General features: G+C 53.6%; 1 protein-coding gene across 11 annotated transcripts; it reads left to right on the top strand.

Moving 5' to 3' along the window:
• The first annotated feature begins 330 nt into the window (after nt 1-330).
• On the top strand, nt 331-26,042 carry FCHO1 (FCH and mu domain containing endocytic adaptor 1). 11 transcript variants are annotated; one of them, XM_019737047.2, is made up of 29 exons: nt 334-396; nt 5,144-5,188; nt 5,421-5,450; nt 5,944-6,017; nt 10,089-10,180; nt 11,203-11,277; nt 12,421-12,562; nt 13,665-13,817; nt 14,072-14,176; nt 15,248-15,346; nt 15,425-15,521; nt 16,542-16,586; nt 16,699-16,777; nt 17,508-17,532; nt 17,644-17,701; nt 18,169-18,347; nt 18,432-18,456; nt 18,824-18,875; nt 19,451-19,542; nt 19,942-20,223; nt 21,703-21,815; nt 21,923-22,016; nt 22,152-22,260; nt 22,975-23,130; nt 23,434-23,566; nt 23,916-24,115; nt 24,746-24,801; nt 25,178-25,342; nt 25,750-26,042. In XM_019737047.2, the coding sequence occupies exons 4-29, from the start codon at nt 5,991-5,993 to the stop codon at nt 25,770-25,772; spliced, it is 2,676 nt and encodes an 891-aa protein (XP_019592606.1). In that variant the 5' UTR covers nt 334-396; nt 5,144-5,188; nt 5,421-5,450; nt 5,944-5,990; the 3' UTR covers nt 25,773-26,042. The 11 variants fall into 11 exon arrangements, with proteins under 11 accessions (XP_019592603.1, XP_019592606.1, XP_019592614.1 ...); XM_074337918.1 differs by lacking the exon at nt 334-396 and adding an exon at nt 3,549-3,684 and having other exon boundaries at nt 5,948-6,017; XM_074337915.1 differs by lacking the exon at nt 334-396 and adding an exon at nt 3,549-3,684.

The raw sequence follows: 26,042 nt of genomic DNA, 5'->3' as shown, positions 1-26,042 counted from the left end.
CACACGACGGGTACTCAATAAACTGATCCTCCTTTCCCCTTCCCACCGGATCTCAGGTGGATGGAGCGCCGCCTGTCTCTTTAAATTATGCAAATAACCTGCAGGTGGTGGAAGGAGGGTACGATAAAAAGGAGCCTCTCCTCCGGGTTAGCCAGTCAGCGCGCTGGGTTGGCAGAGTTTGCCGCCTACAGAGCCCTATGGCTGGCTGCGCCGACTCAGAGACCGCCCCTGCCTCGCATTGCCTTCTTGTCGTTGGGGACTCTCTCGGCCACGCCCAGGGGGCGGAGCCATCTAGCAGCCGCGCCGCAGCCGCGGAGGGAGGGGCGGGGCGGGCTCGGGTGTCAGCGACCGAGCTGCAGGTGGCGGCGGGCGTGGGGCTTCGTCTGAGCTCGGAAGGTGAGTGCTGTCCGCCGACTCCCCCAATCCCCTGGCCAGCGCAGTCCCCCGTGAGCACCGCTCACCGCAGTCCTGGTGGCCACGAGGGGCAAAGGCGCAGCGGAGCTTGGGGGATGGCGAACGCGAGGTGGGGGGCTGCGCGGTGGGCGGTCCGGCCTCTCCCTGGTAATAATCAGGGGTCCGCGGAGGGAGGTAGGGACCCCTCTCCTAGTTGATGGTCTCCTGGCTTAGAACCGGAGCGTACAGTGTGGCGGCTATGACGCGAGACCCCTCCCCAAATCCCTTTATTCTAAGCCTGGATCTGGGTCTAGTTTCGGGGGCTGCAAAGATGGGGGCGCCGCTAACCCTCCAGCCTGAGATCTAGGACAGCTGAATTGGAGACCACCTCCAATTTCCCTCTTCCCAGCTCTGATCTGCAGAACCACCCCCCCACACACACACACCCGGCAGAAACGAGATGAGGAACCCCCTTCCCTTTTTCTCCCCTGTGAACCCTGATCCAGTCCTGGCAGAAGAGCTGGAGTCCCCTGGGCTCCTCCTCTAGACTGTCTTATGCCAGCCTCCTTACCACAAGGATAGGATAGTAGGGCCTTTCACTGGCATTCTCTTCAAGAACCCCAAGGTTGGAATTCTGGGGAGGGGGTCAGTGTAGTGTCCCTTGCCTGGCTGGAATTGCCAGACCAGGTCTGGAAGGGCCTGGATTAGATTTGGGGGTGGTCCCTGCCTCAGTGGGGGTTGGGCAGTGAGCATCTGTTCCTGGGGATTAAAATAAATCGAGGTAAATTAGGATCCTGCCAGAGGCTGACTCCAGTGGAGGGCGGAGGAGGGTTGGTGAGGTGGGCGGCCCCTCCATCTACCTCCATCTCGGGAGTCATCTGCCCCATCTGTCCCAATCGCAGTGGGTACAAGGAGGTGGCTCTAGATGGACCTGCCTCACTGGTGACCTTGGGCAGGTGACAGCACCTCACTGAGCCTTGGTATTCTCCCTTGAAAATGGGGTTGGGGACTTCGGAGCCTGTATTCTACAGATTCTGAAACCCACCCACCCCACCTTTTGCCAGATCGTGACCTCACCCTTTTGCTTAAGATGTCAACCGTTTGGGGGGTGAGAGAGCAACGGAGGGTTTGGAGAACCGCCTCCCAAACTTTGCTTGCCTCCGAGCCTCAGTTTACAGCACTGCAAAATGGGTTGATGGTTATACTCTGGCATTGCTGCAAGGGCTGTTCTGCCAGACAGTAAATTATATCACCGGCTGCAGTAATTGGAATGGGGGCTCCACCATCCTGGTCTCACCGGTGGGATCACCCAGGGCACACCCTGACCCACATACTATCACCCACGCCAGAGGCAAATCAGTGCCTGGGCGGGGTCTTGGGCAGGAGGAGGTGGGCGGTACCAGGCCAGCCTCTCCTCTCTCCCTTGAAGTTCCGTCTTTGTAGTGGGCACAGGGGTGAGCTCTGAGCTGGAAGTCCAATGCCCCCAAGTTCAAATACGGTTGTCTTGTGCGTGGCTTTGTCCCTCTGCCTCTTGGTGTGTTTCTCTGTGAAATGGACTGAATCCCTCTTGGAAGATCAAAGGAGACTGTGGGAGGATGGGAGTGCTGTAAGTACAGGTGTGATCATTATAATACTAATTACAATATTACTGATCATAAATGGGGTCACAACTGCCCAGGAGTGGAAAGGAGAGAGGGGAATCTGTAAGGGTGTCACCTGTTGTGTCTCTAGCCCAGCAGTCAGGTACACAGTCGATGCTCAGTAGGTGTTTGCCAAATGAAATGATGAAGAGGGGGGTACTATTGGGGAGAACTGAAAAATTCCTGAGTGTGAGGTCACATGCCCACTCAGTGGCTCAGTCACTATGCAGTATGGAGCCTATGCCTCAGTTTCCCCATTTGAAATGATGTCCAAGATGAGATACCATCGCTCAGTGTCATTGTGAGAATCAAGCCAGAGTATATAAATGGCCACAACTCTAGTAGCTGAACCTGGAGGGGAGGAAGCACGTGACAGCTGGTCATTGAAACAGCTTGGCCAAGAAGCTGGCCACTGGAAAGAAGAGAAAACCCCCAAACTGTCCCTACTGTGTGCAAACTGGAGACCAGGGGGAGCAAAATATCAGATTCTGTTTCATAGGACCCAGGAGGCCCAGAGTGGTTGGGGTGGCCCAAGGTCAGCCAGCAAGAGGCCAGGAGCTAAAGCCTTGCTTTCTTGGCTGACTGGGTTCCTGGCCTGATGTTTTATCTGCTCCTGGGTCTGCTCTCATACTCCACCTGGCGCAGGGTCCCGGGTTTAGGGAATTAGGGCTGGGAAGGCAGGGTTCATCTCCAGATGGTGCCAGGGCTCAGGTCAGACACCCCCAGGGAGGACTCTGTTCCCTGCTTCCAGCAGCCAGAGAATAGAGGTCCTGGTCAGCTGACAACCTGCAGTGTGACCTTGGTCAAGTCTCTATCCATCTTGGGCTTTGCACTGGCACTACAGAGGCCGGGAGGCCTGGGTTCCAGCAGGTCTGACTTCTCCGTCAGATGTAGTGACTCAGGCACAATACTTTTAAGGGTCCATGAAGATGTTTTAACTTCTTTTAAACTCAGAAGGAGAAAAAATGAACTTTGGAATCAAAGAAAGCATTTTGATGTATAATATTCATATATTTGTTTTTATGCCAAAGCAGTTGTAAAATATAGCTTAAATTATTTTATTAATGGAGCAAGGGGAAGGCAAACGTGCCTGGGGGCCCATGAAAATCCTAATGCAGCCCTGTTTGAGTCTCAGTGTGGCCATTCATTAGCTGTGCAACCTTGGATGTGTGGACTCCCCTCTCTGAGCCTCGGTTCCCCCATCTATGAGGCAGACATCATTGGCCCACCTTGGGATGGTGAGATGTGGAATGCTTAGTCCCAGATTGGCACTCAATTTGTGTTTTCGGTTACTACACAATTGTCATGATTATGATTTGTTGGGTAATAATAGCCCCAGGCTGGGGGTTGCAGGTCCGGGGCTCAGTTTACCCATCCATGGCCTGTGTGGTTCCAGAGATGTCCCAAGGGTACTGCTCTGGGGAGCGGAGGGGAGGTGGCAGTTGGGCGTTGGGCGGGGCGGGTGAGCTTCCTGTCCCCTACGCCCACAGGCCTCCGCTTGGTGCTGGCGGAAGTGGCAGGGGCTGCGTGGCTATCTCTGGTGCCTGCCATGTTTGACTGGGTTCCAGCCCCACTTGTTTCCCTGTCCGGTGAGTTCAAGCCCTGCCAGGAGGCCTCCATTGCCCCTCTTAACTCCCCTCAGGAACAGAAGGTAGGCCCCCCTGTCGTCTCGGTTTCAGAAATAGCAGGTGTCACTTCCTGGGCTGGGCTAGAGCCTGCGGGGGGGGGGGGGGGGTGTCTGTCCCGCAATGTAGCTTTGAGTGGTAGGGCCAGTTGCGGAGCAGTAGAGTGGACATGGAAACCCAGAGCCCCCTATGGTGGTTCCGAACCGGAGTCTTTTGGCAGACAAGCGAGAGACAAAAATCGTAGTGATCTGGGGACAGTGAGTGAACTCTCTACGCCTCAATTTCCTCATCTCTAAAGTTGGGATTGTGCCCCATGATGTGGTTGTGAAAGTTGAATGAACTGGGCCCTGTGACGAGCCGAGCATAGCACCGCATACATACTGCCGCTCAGTGTATGTGAGGCTGGGAGGCAATCTAATTGGAGTGGTAAAAAACAGTAGCGAGATTCTTATTTTCTGGGGAACTCGGGCCCGGTGCCTCCTAGGATCCTGTAGAGCAGCGCTGTCTAGCAGAACTCTCTATCTGTGCTGTCCCATATGGTGGCCGACATCTCTGTGTGGCTACTAAGCCCTGGAAGCAAGGCTGACAAACTAAGGAGCTTTTAATGTCACTTCATTTAAAATTAAGTTGCTGCATGAGGCTCGTGGTTCCTGTGTCGTTAGTGTAGCTTGTAGGGATTTAGCCATGTTCAGGGGCTAGACCATGGCCAGAAACTAAGAAATGAGACGGAAATGTAAGGCTTTTCCTTCTTAGGATGTCAGCCTAGCATGCCCCTGCCAGACTAGGTTTCCTCAGGGGATGCACTGGTGACTGAAGTTTCTCAGGGGCCCCAGCATCATCCAGCATAGGGTGGTGGTTGGGAATGTTGAATCCAATAATTTTTTGTCTAATGAACTCCTATTCATGCTTTAAAACCCCAACTCCCATGTCCCCTCCTTCAGTCCAGGCTCCCTCCGTCCTTGTTGCTCCATTTGGCCCAGCCCCGACCCTACAGGAACAGTTCTATTCCCCTAGACTGGGGGCTCCTCAGGGACCAAGCCCAGGGCTGAATCATCTCATAGACCCTCGCCATGTGGGTACATGGTGGGTGCTGGGTGAAGTCAAGGGACTAGGGGCTAGATGAGAGTGGATCAAGTTAAACTTACTTTCAAGATTAGGTAAACTGAGGCTCAGCCAGGGGCAGCCTTGTCCAAAGTCCTTGCTCAGTTGTTTCCTGGTAAGGCCCAGGGAGCTTTCCCATCCTGTGGTCACCAGTGCCGTCCCTGTTGCCACTGTCCCTCCTGGGCTCCCAGCTGCTGCTGAGCTGCCTGCGGAGTCATGAATTATGAATGAGGTCTGTGAGCTCCAGTGACAAGCTCAGACTTGAGGACATGCCAAGGACACCAAGTGTCCCTCTGTTGCTGGGTGGCTTGGCCCACCCCCTCTGCAGGGAGTCCTGGGGTCCCTTAGCAAGATTCCTTCTAGGCATTCTCTCTTGTTTTACAGATGGGGAAACTGAGGCACAGAGCTGGACAGTGATTCAGACACCAGGTGAACACTGGCTTCCAGGGGGCAGGGTTGGGACTCCTGGGAGCACCAGTGCCACCTGGGTCACCATGGTGAGGGGTGAGCTCTCCATCCCGGGAGTGTGCATGAGACAGGGATTGTTGTAGAGGGATTCAGGAGATGCCAAGGGACCCTTGGGGACACTTCAAGGACCCCAACACCCATGTGGCCAATCCCAGTCCCAGTGTCCACCTCTTACCAGATCCTTTTCCCACAGGAGCTGTCCACTGTGGAACTGAGTGTTCAGGTCTGTACTCAGCTGGCCCAGGGTGCAAATTCACTGTCCATTCCAATCTGTATGACCTTGGCAAGTGGGTTCCCCTTAGGGAGAACTGTTTTCCCATATGTAAAATGGCCCAGAACTTTTTTGCCCATGCTAGGGTTCATCTAGTAGCACCCCACACACATAGCAAACTCCTATTTGTGCTTAAGAACCCTAATTCATTTGCCTCTTCCTCTAATCTAGGCTCCCCCAGCCCCTATCCCTCCATCTAATCCAGCTCTGACCCCATAGGAGTGGGGGCATCTGTATCCAGCTTTGTTCTCCTAGACTGGGGGATATTTGGGGAGCAGACCCGAGACTGAATCATCTCAGGAACGTTGGCATACTCCCAGCCTTGGGGCTTTTGGTTCCTCCTCTGTTCTCTCTCTCCCTTCTCTACAGGGAGGACAGTTGGAATTTCCCTTCCTCAGCCCAAGACATTTGTGACTTTGCAGCTCAAACTTGCCTCTCTCTTCAGACAGGCACTAGACAGGAGCCTGCAGGGGTCTCCACAGAGTCATAAGAATGTCATATTTTGGGGAACATTTTTGGGTAAGTAAGGCTCCTGGAAGGGCTGTGGGGGCTTTAATGGAGGTGGGGGGACCTGGTGGCTTGTGGGCAGAGTCTTGGGCAGATGGAGAGTCTGCAGGGGATAGAAACGAAAATGGGAAGAGTCAGGCTGGGTTTGAATATACATCCCCAGAGCTCACAGGCCCAGTGACCTTGGGAGAGTCACAGCTTGAACAATAGTGAGACAGAAGCTCATAGTAGGACTCTCTTACTTAAGGTTGTCCAGTGAGAAAGTGCAGGATCGGGGCTCAAACACAGGGCCAGACTGAACTTCCAGTATCCAGGGTCATTCCAGCCAGGGGATTTCCATATTTTTCCCATCCTGGAGAGTTGGGGGGTTTTCATGGCTTGACCCCTAAAGGACCCCTCACCAGTCTACCCTCTGGGCTGAGGACCACATGCTGTGACCCAAGGGGGCCCGAGTGAAATGGACTTGTTTTCATTCATTCACACCCTCCCATCTGGCCACGAACACCCTATACCCAGTCAACTCTGGGGGATGCTGGGCCTCCCAGAGAGACTCTATCCTTGCTCTAACCCCAAGGAGTCGCCAATCTGGGGGACGCAGAACCAGCCAGACACCTCCATCCCTGCAGTACCTTAGGGGCACCTAGAGGAGGAGCCAGGACACACAACCGAGTTTGTTATGGGCTTTGAAGGCTGAGATTTTCCAGAATGTCAGTAAGGCATTCCAGGCACAGGGAACAGCCTGGACAAAAGCTCAGAGGTGTGATACTGGGTGGCTAGTGGGGGGCACAGGACTCCTCCTGCAGGGCCAGGCTAATGGGGAGAGACACAGAGGATGTGTGAACAGGACAGTCGAGGAAGGACCAGGGCAGAAAGCCCCTTCCCCAGTTGCAGGCCCTGAACTTGCCAGAGGAAGCTTGTTGCTAGGCAACTGGTTGCCCCTGGCAACAAGCCCTGCTCCCTCCTTTTCTGCCTCCCCAGCTGGGGCTCCTTTTACTGGCACTTGCTTTCTTAAAGGGGCCACACCCCCTTGCCACATAAGGGGTGGTAGGGTGGCACTCACCTCCACCCCTTCCCAAGGGTAAGAGTCCCTGGAATTTGCCTCTGAATGGCTGTGTGATCCCAGTGAGGGGCTGTCTCTACTGAGCCCCTGTTGGCACCTCTGTGTAAGGGGGTTGACTGAGGATCAGTTGTGTTGCCCACGTGCTGGAACCCTGACAGCGGCACCTACATTTATTTAAAATTTCTTTTTAATTTCATGAGGCATGCAAGCTCGCTGCAGAAATTTCAGATCAACAAAGAGAAAATAGAAGCCACCCCCCCACCTCCCCGCACCCAAAGATAGTCCAGTGCAAATGGATTAGAACTTCGAGTTTGGGATTTGAATGGGCTCTGCTGGGAGCCCTTGGGCAGGTGACTTTACATCTCGAAGCCTCAGTTTCCCCATCTGGGAAAAAAGGATGACATTCCTGCCTCCCTGGGACTCAGGGAATGTCCCTGGAATGTCTGTTTCTTTTCATCAATGTTTCATTTAATCTATTGTTTGTTTTGGTGACTCTGCTGGGTGACACGAACCCTGGCTGGCCTGAAGGAGGCTCCAGTCAGAAGAGATCAAGCCAGACAGGGATGCCCCAGGCCCTGTTGGGCCAAGGCAGGGCTAAAGGCATAGAGGACACTGGGGAACCATGGGGGCAGTGTGAGCAGGAGAGGGACATGATCAAGCGGTGTCAGAAAGATCCCTCTGGGGCTAGTGTGGGAGCAACACTGGAGTACAGAAGTTCTCAGGGGAGACAGAGGCTCGAGACAGCCCTTCGTAGGACCCTCGGTTGCCAGCTCAGCCTGAGGGAGGCAGACACTGCTGGGGGCTTTGCCAGGTCTGGGAAACGGGCCAACAATTGGCTCCAAGTCAGCCCCAGATGCTGGCCTGGGCGGCGGTGCCTGGTGCGGCCTCACTCAAGGATCCCCTGGGCGGGGCAGGCGGGGGCTGCTGGGGCTGTTTGCTGAGCCCTCACCACAGGCCCTGTGTCCAGCACTGTACCAGCCTCAAGGCACCAAGACCCTGGGCAGGTGGGAGCTGTCATTGTCCCCATCTGTCAGATGAGGAAACTGAGGCCCAGAGAGGTGAAATCACCAACCCAAAATGACCCAATCCATAAAAGAAGGATTTGACTCCTCAACATTGAAAGTAAAATTGTAGACCTGGGAAGAGATTCCTGGGGAGCTAGAGGGATCAACAGTGAATGTTCAGGGAAGTGGAGGTCTGAAGAAGGTCTGAGAAGGTTCTGGAAGGAGGTGGGCCTGGCAATGATCCTTGAGAGGTGGAAAGATTTGGATAGGTGGAAAGAGATGCAGGCTGGTGAGCTGGGTGGCAAAATGGTGTAAAGGCGGGAAGGCACAGCATGTCATCTTGCCGCTTGCCATTTTGCTGGCAAAGCTAAGAGGAAACTGGTAGATGAGGTTGGAAAGGCAATTCCAGGCTAACGGCGTTGGACTTCAGGAACTGGTGGGCAATAGGGAGCCATCACAATTGTAGAATGAGGAGTGACTATTGGGAGATATGGGCTGTCCTGGGTCTACCCCAGTCTTGGCCTCAGTTTCTCCATTTGTGCAGCAAGAGAAATCATCTGGTAATGACTGCTGGCTTTAGCCTTCAAGCTTCCAGGTAACTGGGAGGGTGAACCCCACAAATTGGAGGAGAATGGAGGAAATCATTATGGAGAGCCTACAAAGGGCTGCCAAAGGGGTCGCATCAGTGATTTGTATTGGTAGTGAAATAACCAATCCCTCTTTTTTCAGTCCAAATTACAAGGCCCCATTTGGTGCTAAAATGTCTCCAGTTCCCTTGGACCCCAGCTGATCTCCCCGTTAACGAACAGCTCAGTGTATGATATGCCCTAACATGCGACATAGTCTGGCGTCTTTAAAACAGCTGTCGCTTATTTTTTCCTGTTCCTTTCATTATGGTGTGGGGTCCTGATTTTCCACTTAGAATAGAGGTAAAAGTTGCCCTTTTAGATAAATGTATTTGGAAAAGAAACATGAACAAACTTAAAGCAAAACGTTAACTGATGCCACAAATTAGCAAAAACTAGAGTTGCCTTTGGGGCTGTAAGGGACCCTGATCGTCTTGGTGTTTATTTGTCCCCCATATTAGAGGTAGATGACTCCCTGACCTTAACAAGGAGCCACTAAAGATTCAGAGAGGGTCAGTGACTTGCCCTGGCCTCTCCCACTCTGGTGACCCCAGAAACTGGGAGGAAAGAGGTTTTGTGCAATACACCATCAGGCACTGGGGTGGAAGCTCTGTTCCCACCAGTACTGGGTAACAGCAGAATAACTCATTTGTTCATTTACTCAACAAACTCAAATGCCCTTTCTGTGCTCCACCCTCTATTGGACATGGCCGTCCTGAGAGAGGTGTCAGTCATGGACCTTGCTCTGGGGGACTCAGAGAGGGAGTTTCCATGTTGAAAAAAACCAGAAAACTGACCACAGTGACTTACCCAACAATGGTCATATTGATTCACAAAATTGAAACGTGGGGTGATGTGGCTTTCAGGGTTGGTTTGATCCAGCAACTCGATTGAACACACTTGTTATTCGAACTCTCTCAGGTTCAAACTCTCTTCTTTCCAAAGTTCATGGTTTCCACTTGGCTTCCAATATCTTCTGTGTCCATTTAATTCCTCATTTATGGAAAGACGAAGACAGAGAAAAACAGGGGAAGAGACTGATGGAGGCAGAGACACAGAGAGAAAGCGAGAGAGACCGAGACACAAAGACAGAAAGAGACCTAGAGGGGCAACCAGTACAGCAGAATGTCTTTCCCTCAACTGGAGGACAAAAATCCCAGGCTTCTCTCTGATTAGGCCAACTTAAGGCCCATGAACCAATCCTTGTGACCGGGGAAATGCAACAGGCTGATTGGCTCAGGCCTGAACCAATCCTTACAGCAAGGGGGATAGACTTCTGCTGGTTGGGTCCTCACGTCAATGCCCCTGTTGCTAGGCAACCTTGATGTTTTTGTTTTTGTTTTTGTTTTGTTTTTGCATCCCCTTTCTCAGTGTCCACCTCCATTCTCTGCAGGGTGAGAAGAACCAGGGCTTTGAGGTTCTGTACCACAGCGTGAAGCAGGGGCCTATCTCCACCAAGGAGCTGGTGGACTTCATCCGGGAGAGGTGAGGTTCCCACATCCCACCCACCCACCATATGGCCACGCCCCACAGCCCATTTACCACACCCACTGTGGCCCCGCCCATCCACCTCACAGCCATACCACGCCCTGCGTAATCAGGTCCAGACACCTGTGGGCTCCAAGAACCCAACCTGGTAGAAGACACTGGAAACCAGCAGTTCTCAACACTTTTAGCCCCATGACCAAGTGTTGACATTCCCCAGGTTTTTAATGCCTTCTCCTAAAGAGACGATATGACCTACTTACAAGAGGAATTTTGAAAACTCAATCTCGTGCCCTAAGTATGATAAAAGAAAACACATGTGTGATGAAATAATCTACATTTCAGCCTGTAAATGAAATGTAGTGTCCCAGAAAACATAATAAACTCAAACTGCGAGGCATCATTCTGCTGCAACCCAGCCGCTCATTAGCTGAATGCTTATTAAATCGGGCAGTCAAAAGAATTATAATCAGATTTTTCTTTTTGTGGCTGTCAAGTGGAACTGCCTGAGCCATACAGGACAGGGGCCACTCTTTATTTTGTGGGTGTTTGGCCCCTGAAATCATCCACTCTTGCCTGCAGTACCCCATGGGTGCCTCTATCAAAAAATACTCCCATGGGTAATTAGTTTTAAAGGGCATCCCACACAACTTTGAGGTTCTGTTAGTCTGGATGAAAATATGAATGAATATTAGGTAGGCATTTAGCAGTGCCTGTCCAGAGGGAAAAAAGAAATATGAGTTTGTCTCCTACAATTAAATAAGACAAACCGTAGAAAGCATCTATAGTATGTGCTCAAAACTTTTTTCACCTGCTGCTGCTACTCCTGCTACTATTAGTAAAATGTAGTACTTAAGGATAAAAGCCTCTCCCTTGAATTTACCAAATGCCTCCCTCCGTACTGTCCTCACTGAGAGCCACTGCTCAGATGTTTGAGATGGGGAAATTGAGGCCCAGGGGGGCAGGGCCTCTCCCATGGGTGCCCAGAATTTTCCCCATTTTTTCTGCATCCTACTACCCAGGGCCACTATTGAAGAGACCTACTCGAAGGCGATGGCGAAACTTTCCAAGCTGGCGAGCAATGGGACTCCCATAGGGTGAGTGGGCTATGGGTGGGGTAGGGGTCCCCAAGGTTGTGAGGCCCTGGGATCATTGGGAGCCTGTCCTTGGGTGGATATGTAGGATAGGAAATCATCCCCCCACTTATGGGGCTTATTGGACAGAGGAAGGTAACTCATTAATTCACTCACTAGCTCATTCATTCATTCATTCAAGAAATATTTACTGAGCACCTACTATGTGCCAGGTACTGTTCCAGGCACTGGGGATCCAGCCATTATCAAGACAGATAAAACCCTCACTCACCTTCATGCTGTGTTCTTGCTGTGCACATCTGGGATGTATGACAAGACAGATGTTAACCACAAACTTGAACAAAGGCCTCTCCCGAGGTGAAAAGTGATAGGAAGGGAATTAAATAGGCGCGTAAGAGGTCGGGCACTTCCTCTGGGTTGGGCCCAGTTTCTATGAGCTAAGACCTTAATAATGAGGAATTGGCCATGGGAATGTCTAGGAGACAGAGACCCAGGCAGACAGCTCTGCCAGTGCAAAGGCCCTGAGGCAGCCATGCACTATGCATGTTCAAGGAAGAGAAAAGAGTCAGTCTGACATGGCTGCGGGGCTTGGGCCAAGTTGAGATGAAATGGGGGGGTTGGGCACAGGGGCCCAGCACAAAGGTTTCTTTTAAACAAGGATGTGATGTGGTCCCGTTGGCCTTTGCAAATTTCCCTGTGGCTGCTGTAGGGCAAAAGTTCTATCAGGGGCAGAAATGAAGGTAGCAGGGAGGGAAGGCAGTGGGGAGGCCAGAAAAGGATTCTGCTGAGGTGGGAAGGCCCCACCAACTTGGTTTGGACAGGTTGGGTCTTAGCTGCCTTTGGGTATCAGGTGGGGCCTGGAATCTAGAGTGAGAAATCTGGGGTCTCAGGGTCTGGATTTAAATTCCAGCTCTGATGTTCATTTGCAGAGGAGGCTTGCATGAGTTACAGAACGCCCTATGCCTCAGTTCCCTGTCACAGGCCTGCCTTGTACGGTTGCAGTGGGGATTAAATGAATTATTATGTGTTGATGCTTAGCAGGGCCCAGCACACAGTAGGTGCCTGAGCAAATGTCAACCATGTTGATTGAGGGGACCTTGGGGGGTTGGGCTGCTGGATCCTGGGTGTGACCCTGCCTGTCTCCAGGACCTTCGCTCCACTCTGGGAGGTCTTCCGTGTCTCTTCGGACAAGCTGGCACTCTGCCACCTGGAGCTGACGCGGAAGCTGCAGGATCTCATCAAGGACATGCTCCGTTACAGTGAGGAGCAGCTCAAGATGCACAAGAAGGTGTGTACCCAGTGGGCACTGCCTGATGGGGTGGGCTGGGGATGCCAGCGGCTGGAAGGAACCCAGACCTTCTGGGGCCTTTGAACCTCCAGCCCCTGGTGTGTACCTGTGAGAATTCTGGTCATTCCACAATATCAAACCTAGAACCCCACTGACCAGGGAATTGTCAGACATTTCAGACTCTCAAAATCCTAGACCAGTGGTCTGCAAACTGTGGCCTGCGGACCAGAACCAGCCCACCACCTGTGTTTGTATAGACGGCGAGCTAAGAATGTTTTTTCATTTTCAAATGGTGGGGACAAAACATCAAAAGAATATTTTGTGACATGTGAAAATGATATGACACTCAGATTTCAGTGCCAGTAAATAAAGTTTTATCGGCACACAGCCATGTCCACTCGTGTCATGGCTGTTTTTCAGTCTATGACAAGCGAACCCATTACTGTCTGTCCCTTTACAGAAAACGTTTGCCAATCCCTGATCTTGAGCGTTAGAAGCTACAGATCTTATTATTTGACATTTCTAGACTCTTTCAAACCTAGACTCTTGCAAAGGAAAGTTCAAGCCTTAGACTCTCAGAATCCCAAAGTATTTGCAGCTTGTAATTCTAGAGTTATAGGTGCTTGGCACATAGGTGGTTGGCCCCAGAATCTGCAGTTTTTAACCCCTATCACAAAAAGGGGAGTTGGTCCTAGTACTTAATACTGTATCCTTACAAATGGTTAAGATGGTAAATTTTATGTGTATTTAACCACTTTTTTTTTTTTAAATTGGGGGACAAGGAAAATTTCTATGGGCTGATGTGGAACAATTTTGGGAATGGATTATGAAGTGGAAAAATCTGTGAGTTAAACAGTACAGACTGCTACAATGTCATAATTTAAAAAATGGGCTAGAACAAGGACATTATCCACGTGCTGTTTATTTCTGGAGACATAGGATAATGGCGGGGACTCCTAGGCCAGGGATCAGGGTGTGGAAGGTAAAGTTCTGTATTGGACCTGGAATCCCACAGTGTTTGGAAAGCTGGGATCTGCTCAGGTCCTGCCCCCCAGCAGGGGCTTCACATGGTACCCACACACCCCTTTCCCTGCCATCGCAGTGTAAAGAGGAAGCAGTGAGCACCCTGGATGCCGTGCAGGCCCTCGCAGGTGTCAGCCAGCTCCTGCCCAAGTCCCGTGAGAACTACCTGCACCGGTGCATGGACCAAGAGCGGCTGCGCAGGGAGAGCACCAGCCAGAAAGAGATGGACAAGGTGAGCCCATGACTGCACGTTTCCAGTCGGCATCAGCCCACGCAGGTGGTTCAAGGACTTTGCTGCGGAGCAATGGGGCTGCCTGATGGAGAGTGAAACATCACAGAGGGATAGTCATTGAACCTGAATGTGGTCATCACATCCCGGGCACCCCAAGGAGTCTACCAGCTGGGTGATGGGGCAGGGGGTGGGGAGTAAGGGCGAAGCACCCCGAGTGTTCCCTTCCAACCTGGTCCCCTCCCTATGTCTCCTAGGCAGAGACCAAGACCAAGAAGGCGGCGGAGAGCCTGCGGCGCTCAGTGGAGAAGTACAACTCTGCCCGTGCTGACTTCGAGCAAAAGATGCTGGACTCGGCTCTAGTAAGAACCGGGAGTCATACCTTGGAGACCTACACATCCCTTGGCCTGGGATACTATGGGCCTCAGAATTCCAGAACCTCCCACACCCTCAACTCCCAGGAGTCTCAGAATCATAGGCGTAAAGCCATTAAATTCTGGAGCCCGTTAGCTACTGTTACTGTGGATGTTATTATTATTTGAAAAGCAAAAATCATTTTTGTGGCTCAGTTTCCCCATCTGTAAAATGGAGACAAAAAAATGGGGACAGTAATACTACCTGCTTCATAGAGTTGTTGTGAAGATTAAATGAGTCACTATATGTAAAGTTTTCAGACTAGTACCAGGTGCATAAAAATCGTTCTATGAGGTACGTTATTATTTCTATTATTATTGATGAGGTTTTTGAACAAGATAGGGCAGGATTTAGAAGCTAAGACTCTTGTGACACTTCATGGTGGCTGAAAGGCCTGAGTTCTGGTCCAGCCTCCATTACTCACCAGCTATGTAACCTTTTTATAAGACACTGCACCTCTCTGGGTCTCTGTCTTCCCAGATGTATGAAAAGCAGATTGGAATCTCAAGATTAGGAATCCTATTATATTTATTTATTTATTCATTCATTCATTCATTTTGGCAAGTAATAGAGAGTTACAAATGATAGAAACCTTCATTCGAATTGAAAGGAAGATTTATAGGCTCAGGGAACTGAAAAGGTTGGGGGGGGTCTCCAGGTATGGCTGGATCCAGGTGCTCAAATGGTATTGACAAGAAGTTGTGCCTCCTTTTCAAGTCTGTTTTCCTCTCTGGGGCTTCACTCCCAAGCAGACAAGCCCGTGTGCACGCGTGCACACATGCATGTGCAGCAAAGTAGCCACAAGCAGCCTCCACATGCATTCCGTCAATCCATTGACTCAGTGTAGGAAAGTGTCTCTTTTCCTAGAGTTCCAGCTGAAGTCCCAGGGCAAACTTACTGGCCCTTTCCCAAACCAATCACTGAGGCCGAGGAGTTGGAACATTCTGATTGGTCGAGCTGTCACATGGTCACTCCTTATAGCCTCCACCTTCCCATTTGCCTCTTCCCTCCTGCCTCAGCGCTTCCAAGCCATGGAGGAAACCCATTTGCGGCACATGAAGGCGCTGCTGGGCTCCTATGCCCACTCAGTGGAGGACACCCATGTGCAGATTGGGCAGGTGAGTGGGGCCGGGGATGGGGAGTGAGGGTGGGGGCCCTGGTTTTGCCCAGTTACACACTCCACTCACCTGGCACAGGTTCATGAGGAGTTTAAGCAAAACATAGAGAACATCAGCGTGGAGATGCTGCTGAGGAAATTTGCAGAGAGCAAGGGCACGGGCCGGGAGAAGCCTGGTGAGTTGGGGTGTCTGTTGGGGTCAAGCTATAAGGCCACAGCTGCATGGAAAGAGCAGGACTCAAGAGACAGGAGACTTCTTTGGGCCTCAGTTTCCTCATCAGAAAAATGGGCTGATGATAAATCTAATTCCACAGCCCACAAAGGAAGAGGATTTGATGCCCAAGCTGTCAGGCTTAGCTGTTCAGATTTTACCCCAAGGACCCAAGGGAGCCATTGAGGGTTGTTGAACAAAAAAAAAAAAAATGAAACTACCCAGATGTAGGGTCAGGGAAATGTTGAGAGCAAAAGTTTTGGGGTCAGACCTAGATTTGAATCTTTTCTTCATTGCTTGCTGTGTGACCTTGGATGTGTGTCTTGAATTCTCTGAGCCTCAGTTTTCCCATCTGGAAAGTGGGGATGATACTAATCCCCACCTGATGGTGTTGTGAATATTCAGTAATTTGATGCAGGTAAAGGGCAAAGTATGTGCCTGGCACACAGGAGGCATTCAGTAAATGCTGGTACACAGTCGGTGTCCCCAAGTCTAGTCATCCACTAGGGTTGGTTCTTTCTCCCTCCTGTCTCTATAGCTCACTTCTGGCTCAGGCCACCTCTCCTTATGTGGGCCCCACTCTGGCCCATCACTGCCCCTAGATCAGTCATGACCTGCTTCTGCTCACATAGCCTCCATGGCTTCCCATTGCCCTTAGGAGAGAGTCCCAGCTCCTCATCCTGGCGCTTGAGACCCAGCCCACTGCACAGACTTGTGGTCCATCCCCTGACCCACACAGGTTCTACCCAGAAATACTGGAAGTAGAAGTAAGTCAGGCATCACACCCACAGTCGACCCCAAGGTGGGAGTAGAACCTTTGGCATATCCCACTCATGATCATCTCTGTGGCTGGTTCAGCATCTTGGCTCATGCCCTGGACCCTGTGAGCTCAGATCCAGGTGCTATTGTATGGCCAGGGGTGTACTGCTACCCTTCCCAAGTCCAGGCTCCCATCCACTGAGTTTCTCAATCTCTTCTGTCTCAGGGCCTTTGGACTTTGAGGCGTATAGCACAGCTGCCCTGCAGGAAGGCAAGTACGTCTGGGCCTGGATGCCCAGGTTGGACCATGGGGAAAAGGGAGGCAGAGCTGAATGGGAAGGGGGTACCCCCTGGGCTCAGCTGTGCCCTTGATCTGTCTTTAGCAATGAAACGCTTGCGGGGTGCCAAGGCCTTTCGCCTCCCAGGACTGAGCCGGCGGGAGCGGGAGCCACCTGCAGCTGTGTGAGGAAGCACCCCTGCCCAGCCCTGACCCAGGCTAGCTTGGGATCCCTCCCCCTGCCCAGGCAGTCCCAGAAGTTCCCTGCTTAGGGTAGCCCAGAAGTATTCTTGTTCCAGGCTAGACCAGGAGTACCTCTGTCTCAGGTTAGATCAATATTACCACTGCTTAAGTTAGTCCAGAATTCTTCCTTTTGCCAAGGCTAGACCAGGGGTTGTCTGCCCCAGACTCTCCCAGGACTACCCCTGACCGGACTGGCCCAGGATTCCTCCCTTTGACAAGACTAGCCCTGCTATTTCTCCACCTAATCTATCCCAGAAATTCTTACTTTGCCAAGACGAACCTGGGAGTCTCCCTGCCCAAACTAGTACTCAATTCTTCCCAATGCCCATGGTTTCCTGGGCTAGCCCAGGCTTACCCTTGCCAACCCAGGGTTCTTCTCTTTGTCCGAGCTAGCCCCTACGTTCCCCGCCATCTCAAGCCAGCCCTTTTGACGAGCTCCAGGGTTCCTCCCCTTCCATGCTGTTTGAGAACACCACCTGCCTGGCTAACTCCAGATTCACTGCCCCCCACCGCCGCCCCAGGCAAGCCCCAAGATCCCACCATCTGAAGGGCTAGCTCAGGACAGTATCACAGCCCAGGTTTCCTCCCCAAGTTGCCATATACAATGTTGGGGGCTGGTGCAGGGCAGATGCGTTGGGAGGAGCTGACACCAATATCTTTTTCCATCTGCAGAGATTCTTTGGAGCCTGATTTAGGGGTGAGTGCCATTGAGATCGTTTTTAGGTCTGAGGACCAGGAATGGGGGGCTGGGCAGGGTGAGTGGGGAAGTTCAGTAGGGAAGAACCTGACTCACCACTTGTCCCCCCAGGCATGTCCAGAGGTGGATGAAGAAGGTTTCACTGTCCGACCTGATGTGACCCAGAACAATATCCTCTTGGCGCCCCCTGGGGCAATTGTTGGCACAAGTGATCCCTCCCACCATTAACAACCCTCTCTGTGTACACTCTCGGGGAAGACTCTAGTGTGGACAACGCAAATCCAAATGCAGACACCTGCCCTGTGGGGTCAGAGATGGGCAAGAGGAAGAGAGGAGGGGCTGGGTTACCATAGATGGGGAGCCAAGAGGGCTTCCTGAAGGAGAGGGCACCAGAGTTGGGGCTTAGCAGCTGAATAGGAGTTCACTAGTTAGGGCAGGGCATGCTTATGCAAAGGCTTGAATGGGGGCAGGGGGTGGGGAGGAATATGGTGTCAGGGCCAAAGATGGCAAGTGATGAAAGAGAGAATTCTTCCGGGCCTCAAAGGGTTTGAGCAGGAAAGGATGTGGTCCGATTTGAGGGCTAACGAGAGGGAGGCCCTGCATTGGAATCTGCTTGGCCCCTTGACTGCAGTGCACGCACTGCCGAGCCTTCCCACTTCTCGTCCAGTGACTCCGACTTTGATGATGAGGAGCCCCGCAAGTTCTATGTGCATATCAAGCCTGCCCCAGCCCGGGCTCCAGCCTGCAGCCCCGAGGCAGCCGTTGCACAGCTCAGGGCCACGGCTGGCAGCCTCATTCTCCCTCCTGGCCCAGGGGTGAGGCATGGAAGAGGTGTTCCGGGTGGGGCTGGTGGGGCTGGCTGGAGGCACTCAACCTGATGCCACCCCCTTTGTCCACAGGGCACCATGAAACGCCATTCTTCACGTGAGTTGCCTGTTCAGGGGTCTTCGCTTTGGGGAATAGAACATGGAGGGGAGGCAGGGACTGGAGTGTGGATATGGTTCAAATCCCAGCTCTGCTGTGTGACTTGGGACAGGCTGCTTATCCACTCTGACACTCAGTCTCCTATAAAATGGGGTCATTATGAGAATTAAATGAGAGCCAAAAAGGATAGCTGGGAAAGAAGCCAAAACCTGGAGACAGCTTGGCTCAGGTTCAAATCCCTCTCTGCCTGATTTGGTTACTTTGGGCAGCTGGCTGGAAAGCCCTGGGCCTTAGTCTCCTGGTCTGTGGAGTGGGGAGCACTACACGTGGGGCAACAGGAAGGCTCAGGGAGGTCCATCTCTCATAGGGGATACTGCTGGGAAACCGCAGAGGCCTCGATCGGCCCCGAGGGCTAGCAGGTGAGTTCCACAGGGCTGGGACATCGGGCTATCATGAATGGGCAGGTGAGGGCCATCCCTGTTACCTCTCTTCTCTTTTCTGGCTGCCTCCCCGTATCTCTGTCTTCCCTTGTCTCATCAGGGTAGGGAGTTGAAGCTGTGCTGTTTTTGAGAGACCACTTAATGATTCATTTGGTGAACATTTATTGAGTGCCTGCTGTGTACTCATGCCATTCTGGGCTCTGGGGTTATATGACTAATACAGGGTCCCCTTCTCAGAGCCACATTCTAGTGGCTTAGATTTTAAGACTAACAAGTAAGTTAGAACATATTCAGCACTTCTAAATGTTATAGAGAAACTCAAGCAGGTGATATGATAGAAGATAAGAGTGGGTGACTTCAGTCAGGCCAGTGGTGGAGGGCCTCTGGGATGGGGAGGGGATGACTTTGAGCTGAGCCCTGAAGAGAAGCAGGAGGTGGCCACAGGGAGCACTGGGGGAAAGAAGGCCAGACCAAGAGCAGCATGTGCAAAGGCCCTGAAGCTGGAGGAGGCATGGAAACAATAGAACAACACCTCTTTTCCATTTGGTCCCCAGCTGTGCAGATAAATTGCAATCAGATGAACAGGTTTCCAAGAACCTCTTTGGGCCGCCCCTAGAGTCCACCTTTGACCACGAAGATTTTACAGGTAATGGGGGGTAAGGGTTTCAGGGGCTATGGGCCTGGCCAGTGGGAAGGTGGGTGGGGCCATTGCAAGGATGATGGTGGGCTGGGCTGGTGGGAGGATGTGGGAGGGTCCTTTGTGGGTCAAAGGGAAGATCAATGGGTCTAGACCACTGTGAGGGTGGTCGTGGTCACAGTGCTCGTGGGCAGATTCGGAGAGAAGAAGGGGCCTTGTGGGAGTGGGGGATAGCAGTGGGTGGGGCACCAGTGGAGATAAGTGGAAGTGACTAGAGGGGTGAGGGGGTTGGGCACAAGCTTTGAATGGGGGCAGGCCTTTCCTCAACATGGGCGTGGCCTGTAGGAAGATGGAAGGGACTCTGTGTGGGTGAAGTCTGGAGCTGACCACCCCCTTTCCCCCCCGCAGGCTCCAGTAGTCTTGGCTTCACATCCAGCCCTTCACCTTTCTCCTCCTCCTCGCCCGAAAATGTGGAGGACTCTGGCTTGGACTCACCATCCCATGCTGCACCTGGTCCCTCCCCGGATTCCTGGGTCCCCCGCCCAGGAACCCCGCAAAGCCCACCTAGCTGTAGGGCACAGCCGCTGGAATTAAGGGGGACACGGCCCCAGCAGCCATCGGACTCAGATGCACCACAGCCCCTCGCACCATCTCCAGGCCCCTGGGGGCTGGAGGCTGTGACGGGAGGAGGTGAGTCCAGCGGCACCCCCCAATCTGAGTGATCGGAGTCCTGGGGGGAGGATCGCACACTTACTGTGGTCAGCACCCGATATGGGTGCTGAGGATACAGCTGGGACTGAGGTGGGCAGGAAACCCCACCCTTGCGGCGACAATAGTGAGATGGATATGTAACAAGGTGGGAGGTGGCCGATGCCTGGCGAGGGCTCACAAGAGTGGAGCCTCCCTAAGGAGGGACATGTGAGATGAGATTTGATGGAGCTGAGGATGAAGCCGCATGGATGTGGGAGGAAGGGCGTTCCCAGCCGAAGGCACTGCCCATGCAAAGGTCCTAGGGTGGGAGTGGGTTAGGCTCCTTGAGAAACAGTGGGAACATTAGTGTGGCTGAAACAGTGATGACAGAGAGAAGGGAGAGGAGGGGAAGATGTCAGCAGGGAGATGGGACCAAGCAGGGGGAGGCTGCCCAGGGACTGGAGAGAAGAGAGGGTCCAGGGGCAAAGCTAGAAGGTGAAGGGAGAAGAAGAGCAGGCAGGAGTGGGCGCCTGGGGGGACTGTGAGAAGAGGAGTCCCCCTTGCATCAGAGGAACTGTGGGCTGTGACCACAGGAGGTCCCCAGCAGTGGTGACAGAAGTGCTTGGCACTGTCCATGGTTAGAGAAAGACCCTGGTTGGAGTTGCTTCAAGGGAGGGCCCAAGGGAATGAGTGTAGACCCTAGTGGGGTTGTCTGAGCTTCACTGTAGAACAGGGATTCTCAACTAGGCCAGTTCTGCCTCCCAGGGGACACTTGGCAATGTCACCACTGATATTTGAGTGTCACCACTAGGGAGAGGGGTGCTACTAGTGTCGGGTGGGTTGAGGCAAGGGATGCTGTTCAACACTCTACAGTGCAAAGGACAGTGCCCCCCAGAGAAGGATCCAGCCCCAGTGTCAGCAGTGCTGGTGAGACCCTGGGGTAGACAGGAGCACAGCCTGGCGGGTAGGTGGGAGGGGGGGTCGGTGAGCAAGTGTTTGTAGATGGAGCAGAGTAAGTGTTTGTAGAGGGGAGGCAGGTGAGCGAGGGGAACCTGGTCTTACATCGTGATTAGTTAACTTCAAAGGGTGGGACTCAGCTAGGGGCCAGAGTAGGAGGCTACCCACGTACTCTTAGAGAGGATGAAGGTCATGGAATTGATGAATGTTAGATAAAAACACTCTGCCGAATCCCCCCTGTAGCATACCTGCCTCCTGAACTTCCAGTCCTTGCTGGCATCCCCCCAGTGATGGGGAGCTCACCCCTTATTGAGCCACCCGTCTGGTGTCTGGGAGGCACAGGGTTGTGGATGGCATCTACAGTCCTATTTGGCATCTTCTCTGCATCCTCAGGACTTCAGATCATTAGGGGCTCTGCCCACAATAAGCCCAACTCCCAATTTTTGACTGAGTTCCTCCCCTGGGGTGAGCCGCGAGGTCCAGGGCAGCATCTCAGCCGTGTCTTTCTCACACACTCCCCAGACCTGACGCCCGTACCTGCCGACCTTACAGCCAGGGAGGGCCTGGCAGCCCCACCCCGGAGACCCCGCTCCAGGAAGGTGTCCTGCCCCCTCACTCGCAGCAACGGGGACCTGGTAGGGTGAGGGCGTGGCAGGAGCTGGGCTGGGGCTCGCCTCTGGGGTCAACATCAGGATATTGCTCCTCAGGTGTTTATAGCCCAGCCTATCTCCTTCCCTTCCAGTCTCGTTCCCTCAGCCCCTCCCCACTGGGCTCTTCGGCGCCCAGCACCATCCCAGAACGTTCCAGCTTCTCATCTCAGACAGGGCACAGTACAGGTGGGTTTCACCTTTTCTGGTCTGGGCTGGGGGCTAAGTAATATAATGGAGGCCCTGGTGGCAAAGGTGGGTTCTGGAGTCTGGGACCTGTGCTCACTGTCTGTCTGCCCCCCCATTCTCTCCCCACCACCCCAGGAGTCTCCCGGGGCCCAAGCCCTGTGGTCCTGGGCTCCCAGGATGCCCTGCCTGTGGCTATCGCCTTCACCGAGTATGTCCATGCCTACTTTCGTGGCCACAGCCATAGGTACGTTGTGATGGGGGACAGTGCAGATAGTGACAGGCCAGCAGGGCTCTCTGGGGGCTGTGCATCTGGGTTTTAGCAGGGACAGCCTTTAGCCGTGTTTCATGATCCGCTTTACCATGGAAGGGCCTTGACTACTGAGCTGAGCAGCCAGGCCCCTGTCGTAAGGGCAGTGGGAGCCACAGAGAGTGTTTGAGCAGGGCTAGGCATTGTTGTAGCCACAGCTTAGAGGAACTTCTCTGAGGCTGCTGTAAGCATCAACCTGAAGGGAGGAAGACCAGAGGCCATGCCCGTGGAGGGGGCAGGTGAGGAGTGAATTGAGAAACCAGGGATAATCTGGGGGCGGTGCCCAGCAGAAAAGACCTTCAAATCAAACCACAAAGGGAAAGAGAGTATGAGACCTAAAACCCAACCTGAGGATGGTCACAAAAATGAATGTTTCGCTGTGAGCTTCCTGGTAGCCTAGGGGAAAAGAGAACTAGGGAAGGGGATATGCCTGCCTCCTCCAGCCTAGTGTGGATTCCTTCCGGTGCCTGCATTGCTGTTTAGGCAGGGACATAGGGGAGGAGGTTGGGGGTAAGGATGCTGGTGTAGTCAGGGCCTTGATGCTTATGAGGGGCCTAGGGAGCCATAGGCTGCAGTGGAGCCAGGAGAGGGAAGGATGAGGTGCTGGGCAGAGCCCTGGGCCAAAGCCCCGTCCCCTCACCTCTCATCCAGCTGCCTGGCTCGAGTAACTGGGGAGCTGACCATGACCTTCCCAGCCGGCATCGTGCGAGTGTTCGGCGGGACCCCACCCCCACCCGTGCTCAGCTTCCGCCTTGTGCACACAGCCCCTATTGAGCACTTCCAGCCCAATGCTGACCTGCTGTTCAGGTACTGTTGGGAAGAGGGGGGGTCGGGGTGGGGCCCCAGAGCCTGGTGGGAGCCAGGAGCTCCCCAGCTCTGAATTCCTCTTCTGCCGCCCAGAATTTGCTGTGTGGCCCTGGGCAAGTCCCTCCCCCACTCTGGACCTTATTTTCCTGCCTTCCTTTGCTTCCCCACCCCCCACCCCCTTGCCATGCTTTACTGGGCCCAAGGTGAGCCAGGAAATCTGCATCTTTAGGAAGCCCTTGGGATAGTGGGGGCCCTGAGAAGGCTTCTCTCGAGGGTGAGGGTGATTATTCCGGGTGTCTGTAGTGACCCCTCCCAGAGCGATCCTGAGACCAAAGACTTCTGGCTCAACATGGTGGCCCTGACTGAGGCCCTGCAGCGCCAGGCAGAGCAGAATCCAGCTGCCTCCTACTACAATGTATTGTTGCTGCGGTACCAGGTGAGCCAGGTGGGTGGGCTGAGCAGAGGGGCCAGGGAAAGGAGGATGGGGGTGCTGGGTGGACAGGGAATACATAGTGGTTGGGTAGGCGGTCTACAGTGTGGAGAGCACCATTATGCAAATTAGAAGAGCCCCTGCACCGGCACCTGTCCAGAGACTGTTAGCACGAGCCCCTCTCCTGCCCTCTGCTGGAAATGTGGTGTAATGCACACTCCTGTCTACGAGGTCTCCAGGAAAGGGCCCCTTGGGGTGGTGTGTGCAGTGCAGACTCCGGCTGGTTGATATTGCGCAGTGTGACAGGACAGGACAGCCCAACCTATGTCCTCTCTCCTGTTCTCACTCCCTCTAGTTCTCCCGCCCGGGTTCCCAGTCCGTGCCTCTACAGCTGAGTGCTCACTGGCAGTGCGGGGCGACCCTCACTCAGGTCTCGGTAGAGTACAGCTACCGGCCAGGTGCCACAGCTGTGCCCACGCCACTCACCAATGTCCAGATCCTGCTGCCTGTGGGGGAGCCTGTGACCAACATCCGCCTGCAGCCGGCTGCCACCTGGTGAGGGCATACAGGAGGCCAGGGGGGATTCAGCAGTGCCCCTGAATCTCCCAGACCTCCCCTTGATGCAGCAACTAAAGGGTCTGCCCTGGGCTGGACCAGTCACTATGAGCTCACACTGTTACAGCTGAGGGTGTTGTTATTAACAATCGTAACATCTGACAGTGTGAGCTTCCTCCGTGTCAGGAGTGTTCCAGGGACTCTGCACACTGACTGGCTTAAGGCTCTTAACATCTCACCCAGATGTGGACTGCCATTGTCCCCATTTCCGAAGGGGAAACTCAGGCATAGGGATGCTAAATGGCTTTTCCAAGGTTACACCAAGATTTGAATTCAGCCCCCTGCTTGTGGCCCCACACCCTGTCACCGCACAATATTGCTTTAGATGTACACGAAGAGTAGAATGTGCCATGAAGAAGCCAGACTTATAGGACCAAATGCCTCATCTAAAAATGCTGCAAGGCTGTGGGGCCCTTAGCGGGGGGGGGGGGGGGCGTGGAGGAGGGGAACTGAGGCGAGGGACAGGATCTGGCTTGCTCGGGTCATGTGCCTGAGAGGCTACTGAGTTGAGATCCTAGATTCTCAATGTGCTTTCTGGGGTAGACCTGACCAAACTTCTCTTGATGCCAGGAACCTGGAGGAAAAGCGGCTCCTATGGAAGCTTCCAGATGTGTCCGAGGCAGGGGGTGAGTTATGGTTGTGCATGAGGGCTCGGAGGTCTCAGGTGGAAGGGCTTATCTAAACTGGGGAGAATGGGGGATGAATCACGGATGTGTTGGGGTTGGGGAAGTATGCTCACGGAGACAGGCTTAGAAGCGCTTTGACAAAGCTAGGGGAGGGGCACAGCAGGTGTAAAGGCCCTGAGGCAGGACTCCTTTGCAAACCACACATGGCACTGTGGGGCCAAAGGAGAAGGGTGGGGGGGGGCGGGGCACCAGAGAAGGTCAAAGGGGCAGACAGAGGCCACAGATCAAAGTACTTGGGTACAGGGCCAGGGAAGAGCCCAGTTCACAGCAGGACAAGGGCCATAGATGTGACACAGCTGACCTCATGTCTCCCCAGGCTCTGGCCACCTGTCTGCCAGCTGGGAGCCATGCTCAGGACCCAGCACGCCCAGCCCTGTGGCTGCTCAGTTCACCAGTGAGGGGGCCACTCTGTCTGGCGTGGACCTGGAGCTGGTGGGCAGTGGTTACCGCATGTCACTGGTAAAGAGAAGGTTTGCCACAGGTATGCCTCCCCTCGGGAGCCAAGCCCTAGCTCCTGCTTCTGCCAGGGTGCAGGGGTTGGGGGAAGCATTTGGGGTGTTTGAGAAGGATAAGTGGGTGTTGGGGTATAGAGACTCAGGATGGGGGTCACAGGCAGGGAGGGATGGGCAGCGCCCCCGTGGGAGGGGTCAAGAAGGGGGATTCATGTGTCTGGGCTATCCCCTGGAGGGCGGGTATCCTTGTAAGGATCCAAGGTGGGGAGCCAGAAGCTGCATTGCCATGGCACCCTCACTCCCACCCCGCTCTCCTGCGCCCACAAGGGGCTGCAGGGGCCCATGGGGCCACGAGTGAAGGGGTGTTTTGAGGAGGATTGGGGGTCCCAGAATAGGGACACGGGCCCTCCTCCCCCTCACTGCCCCACCCCCACAGGGATGTACCTGGTGAGCTGCTGAGCCTGGGAGGCTGACCAGCCCACCAGCCACAGCTCCTGGTGCACTGACTCCTGGTGCTCGCCAACTGCTCCCTGCTTGCCTGCCTGCCGGACCCTGGGGTCCCCACCTGGCCTCCCCTGAGGCCCCAACTCCGTGGAAAGGAGCCCCACGCCCAACCTGGATGAGTCTGAGATTCACTCCTGCCCATGCCAACTCCCACACAGGTCCTTAGACTTTTAATGTTCTTTGAATAAACACTTTATTTTCTAATAAAATAATGTTTTCCTGCTC

The sequence above is a fragment of the Rhinolophus sinicus genome, linkage group LG07 (assembly GCF_036562045.2).
Source record: "Rhinolophus sinicus isolate RSC01 linkage group LG07, ASM3656204v1, whole genome shotgun sequence".
Taxonomy (NCBI): Eukaryota; Metazoa; Chordata; class Mammalia; order Chiroptera; family Rhinolophidae; genus Rhinolophus; species Rhinolophus sinicus.
This window is presented reverse-complemented; position numbering and strand designations above follow the sequence as displayed.

What these genes read in the sequence shown, in the direction of transcription:
- FCHO1 (XM_019737044.2), top strand. Translation starts at nt 5,991, where the DNA reads ATGTCATATTTTGGGGAACATTTTTGG. An exon ending in GCCAGAAAGAGATGGACAAG is followed by an intron (nt 13,818 to 14,071) that starts GTGAGCCCATGA and finishes TATGTCTCCTAG; the next exon opens with GCAGAGACCAAGACCAAGAA. An exon ending in GGAGGCTGTGACGGGAGGAG is followed by an intron (nt 20,224 to 21,702) that starts GTGAGTCCAGCG and finishes CACACTCCCCAG; the next exon opens with ACCTGACGCCCGTACCTGCC.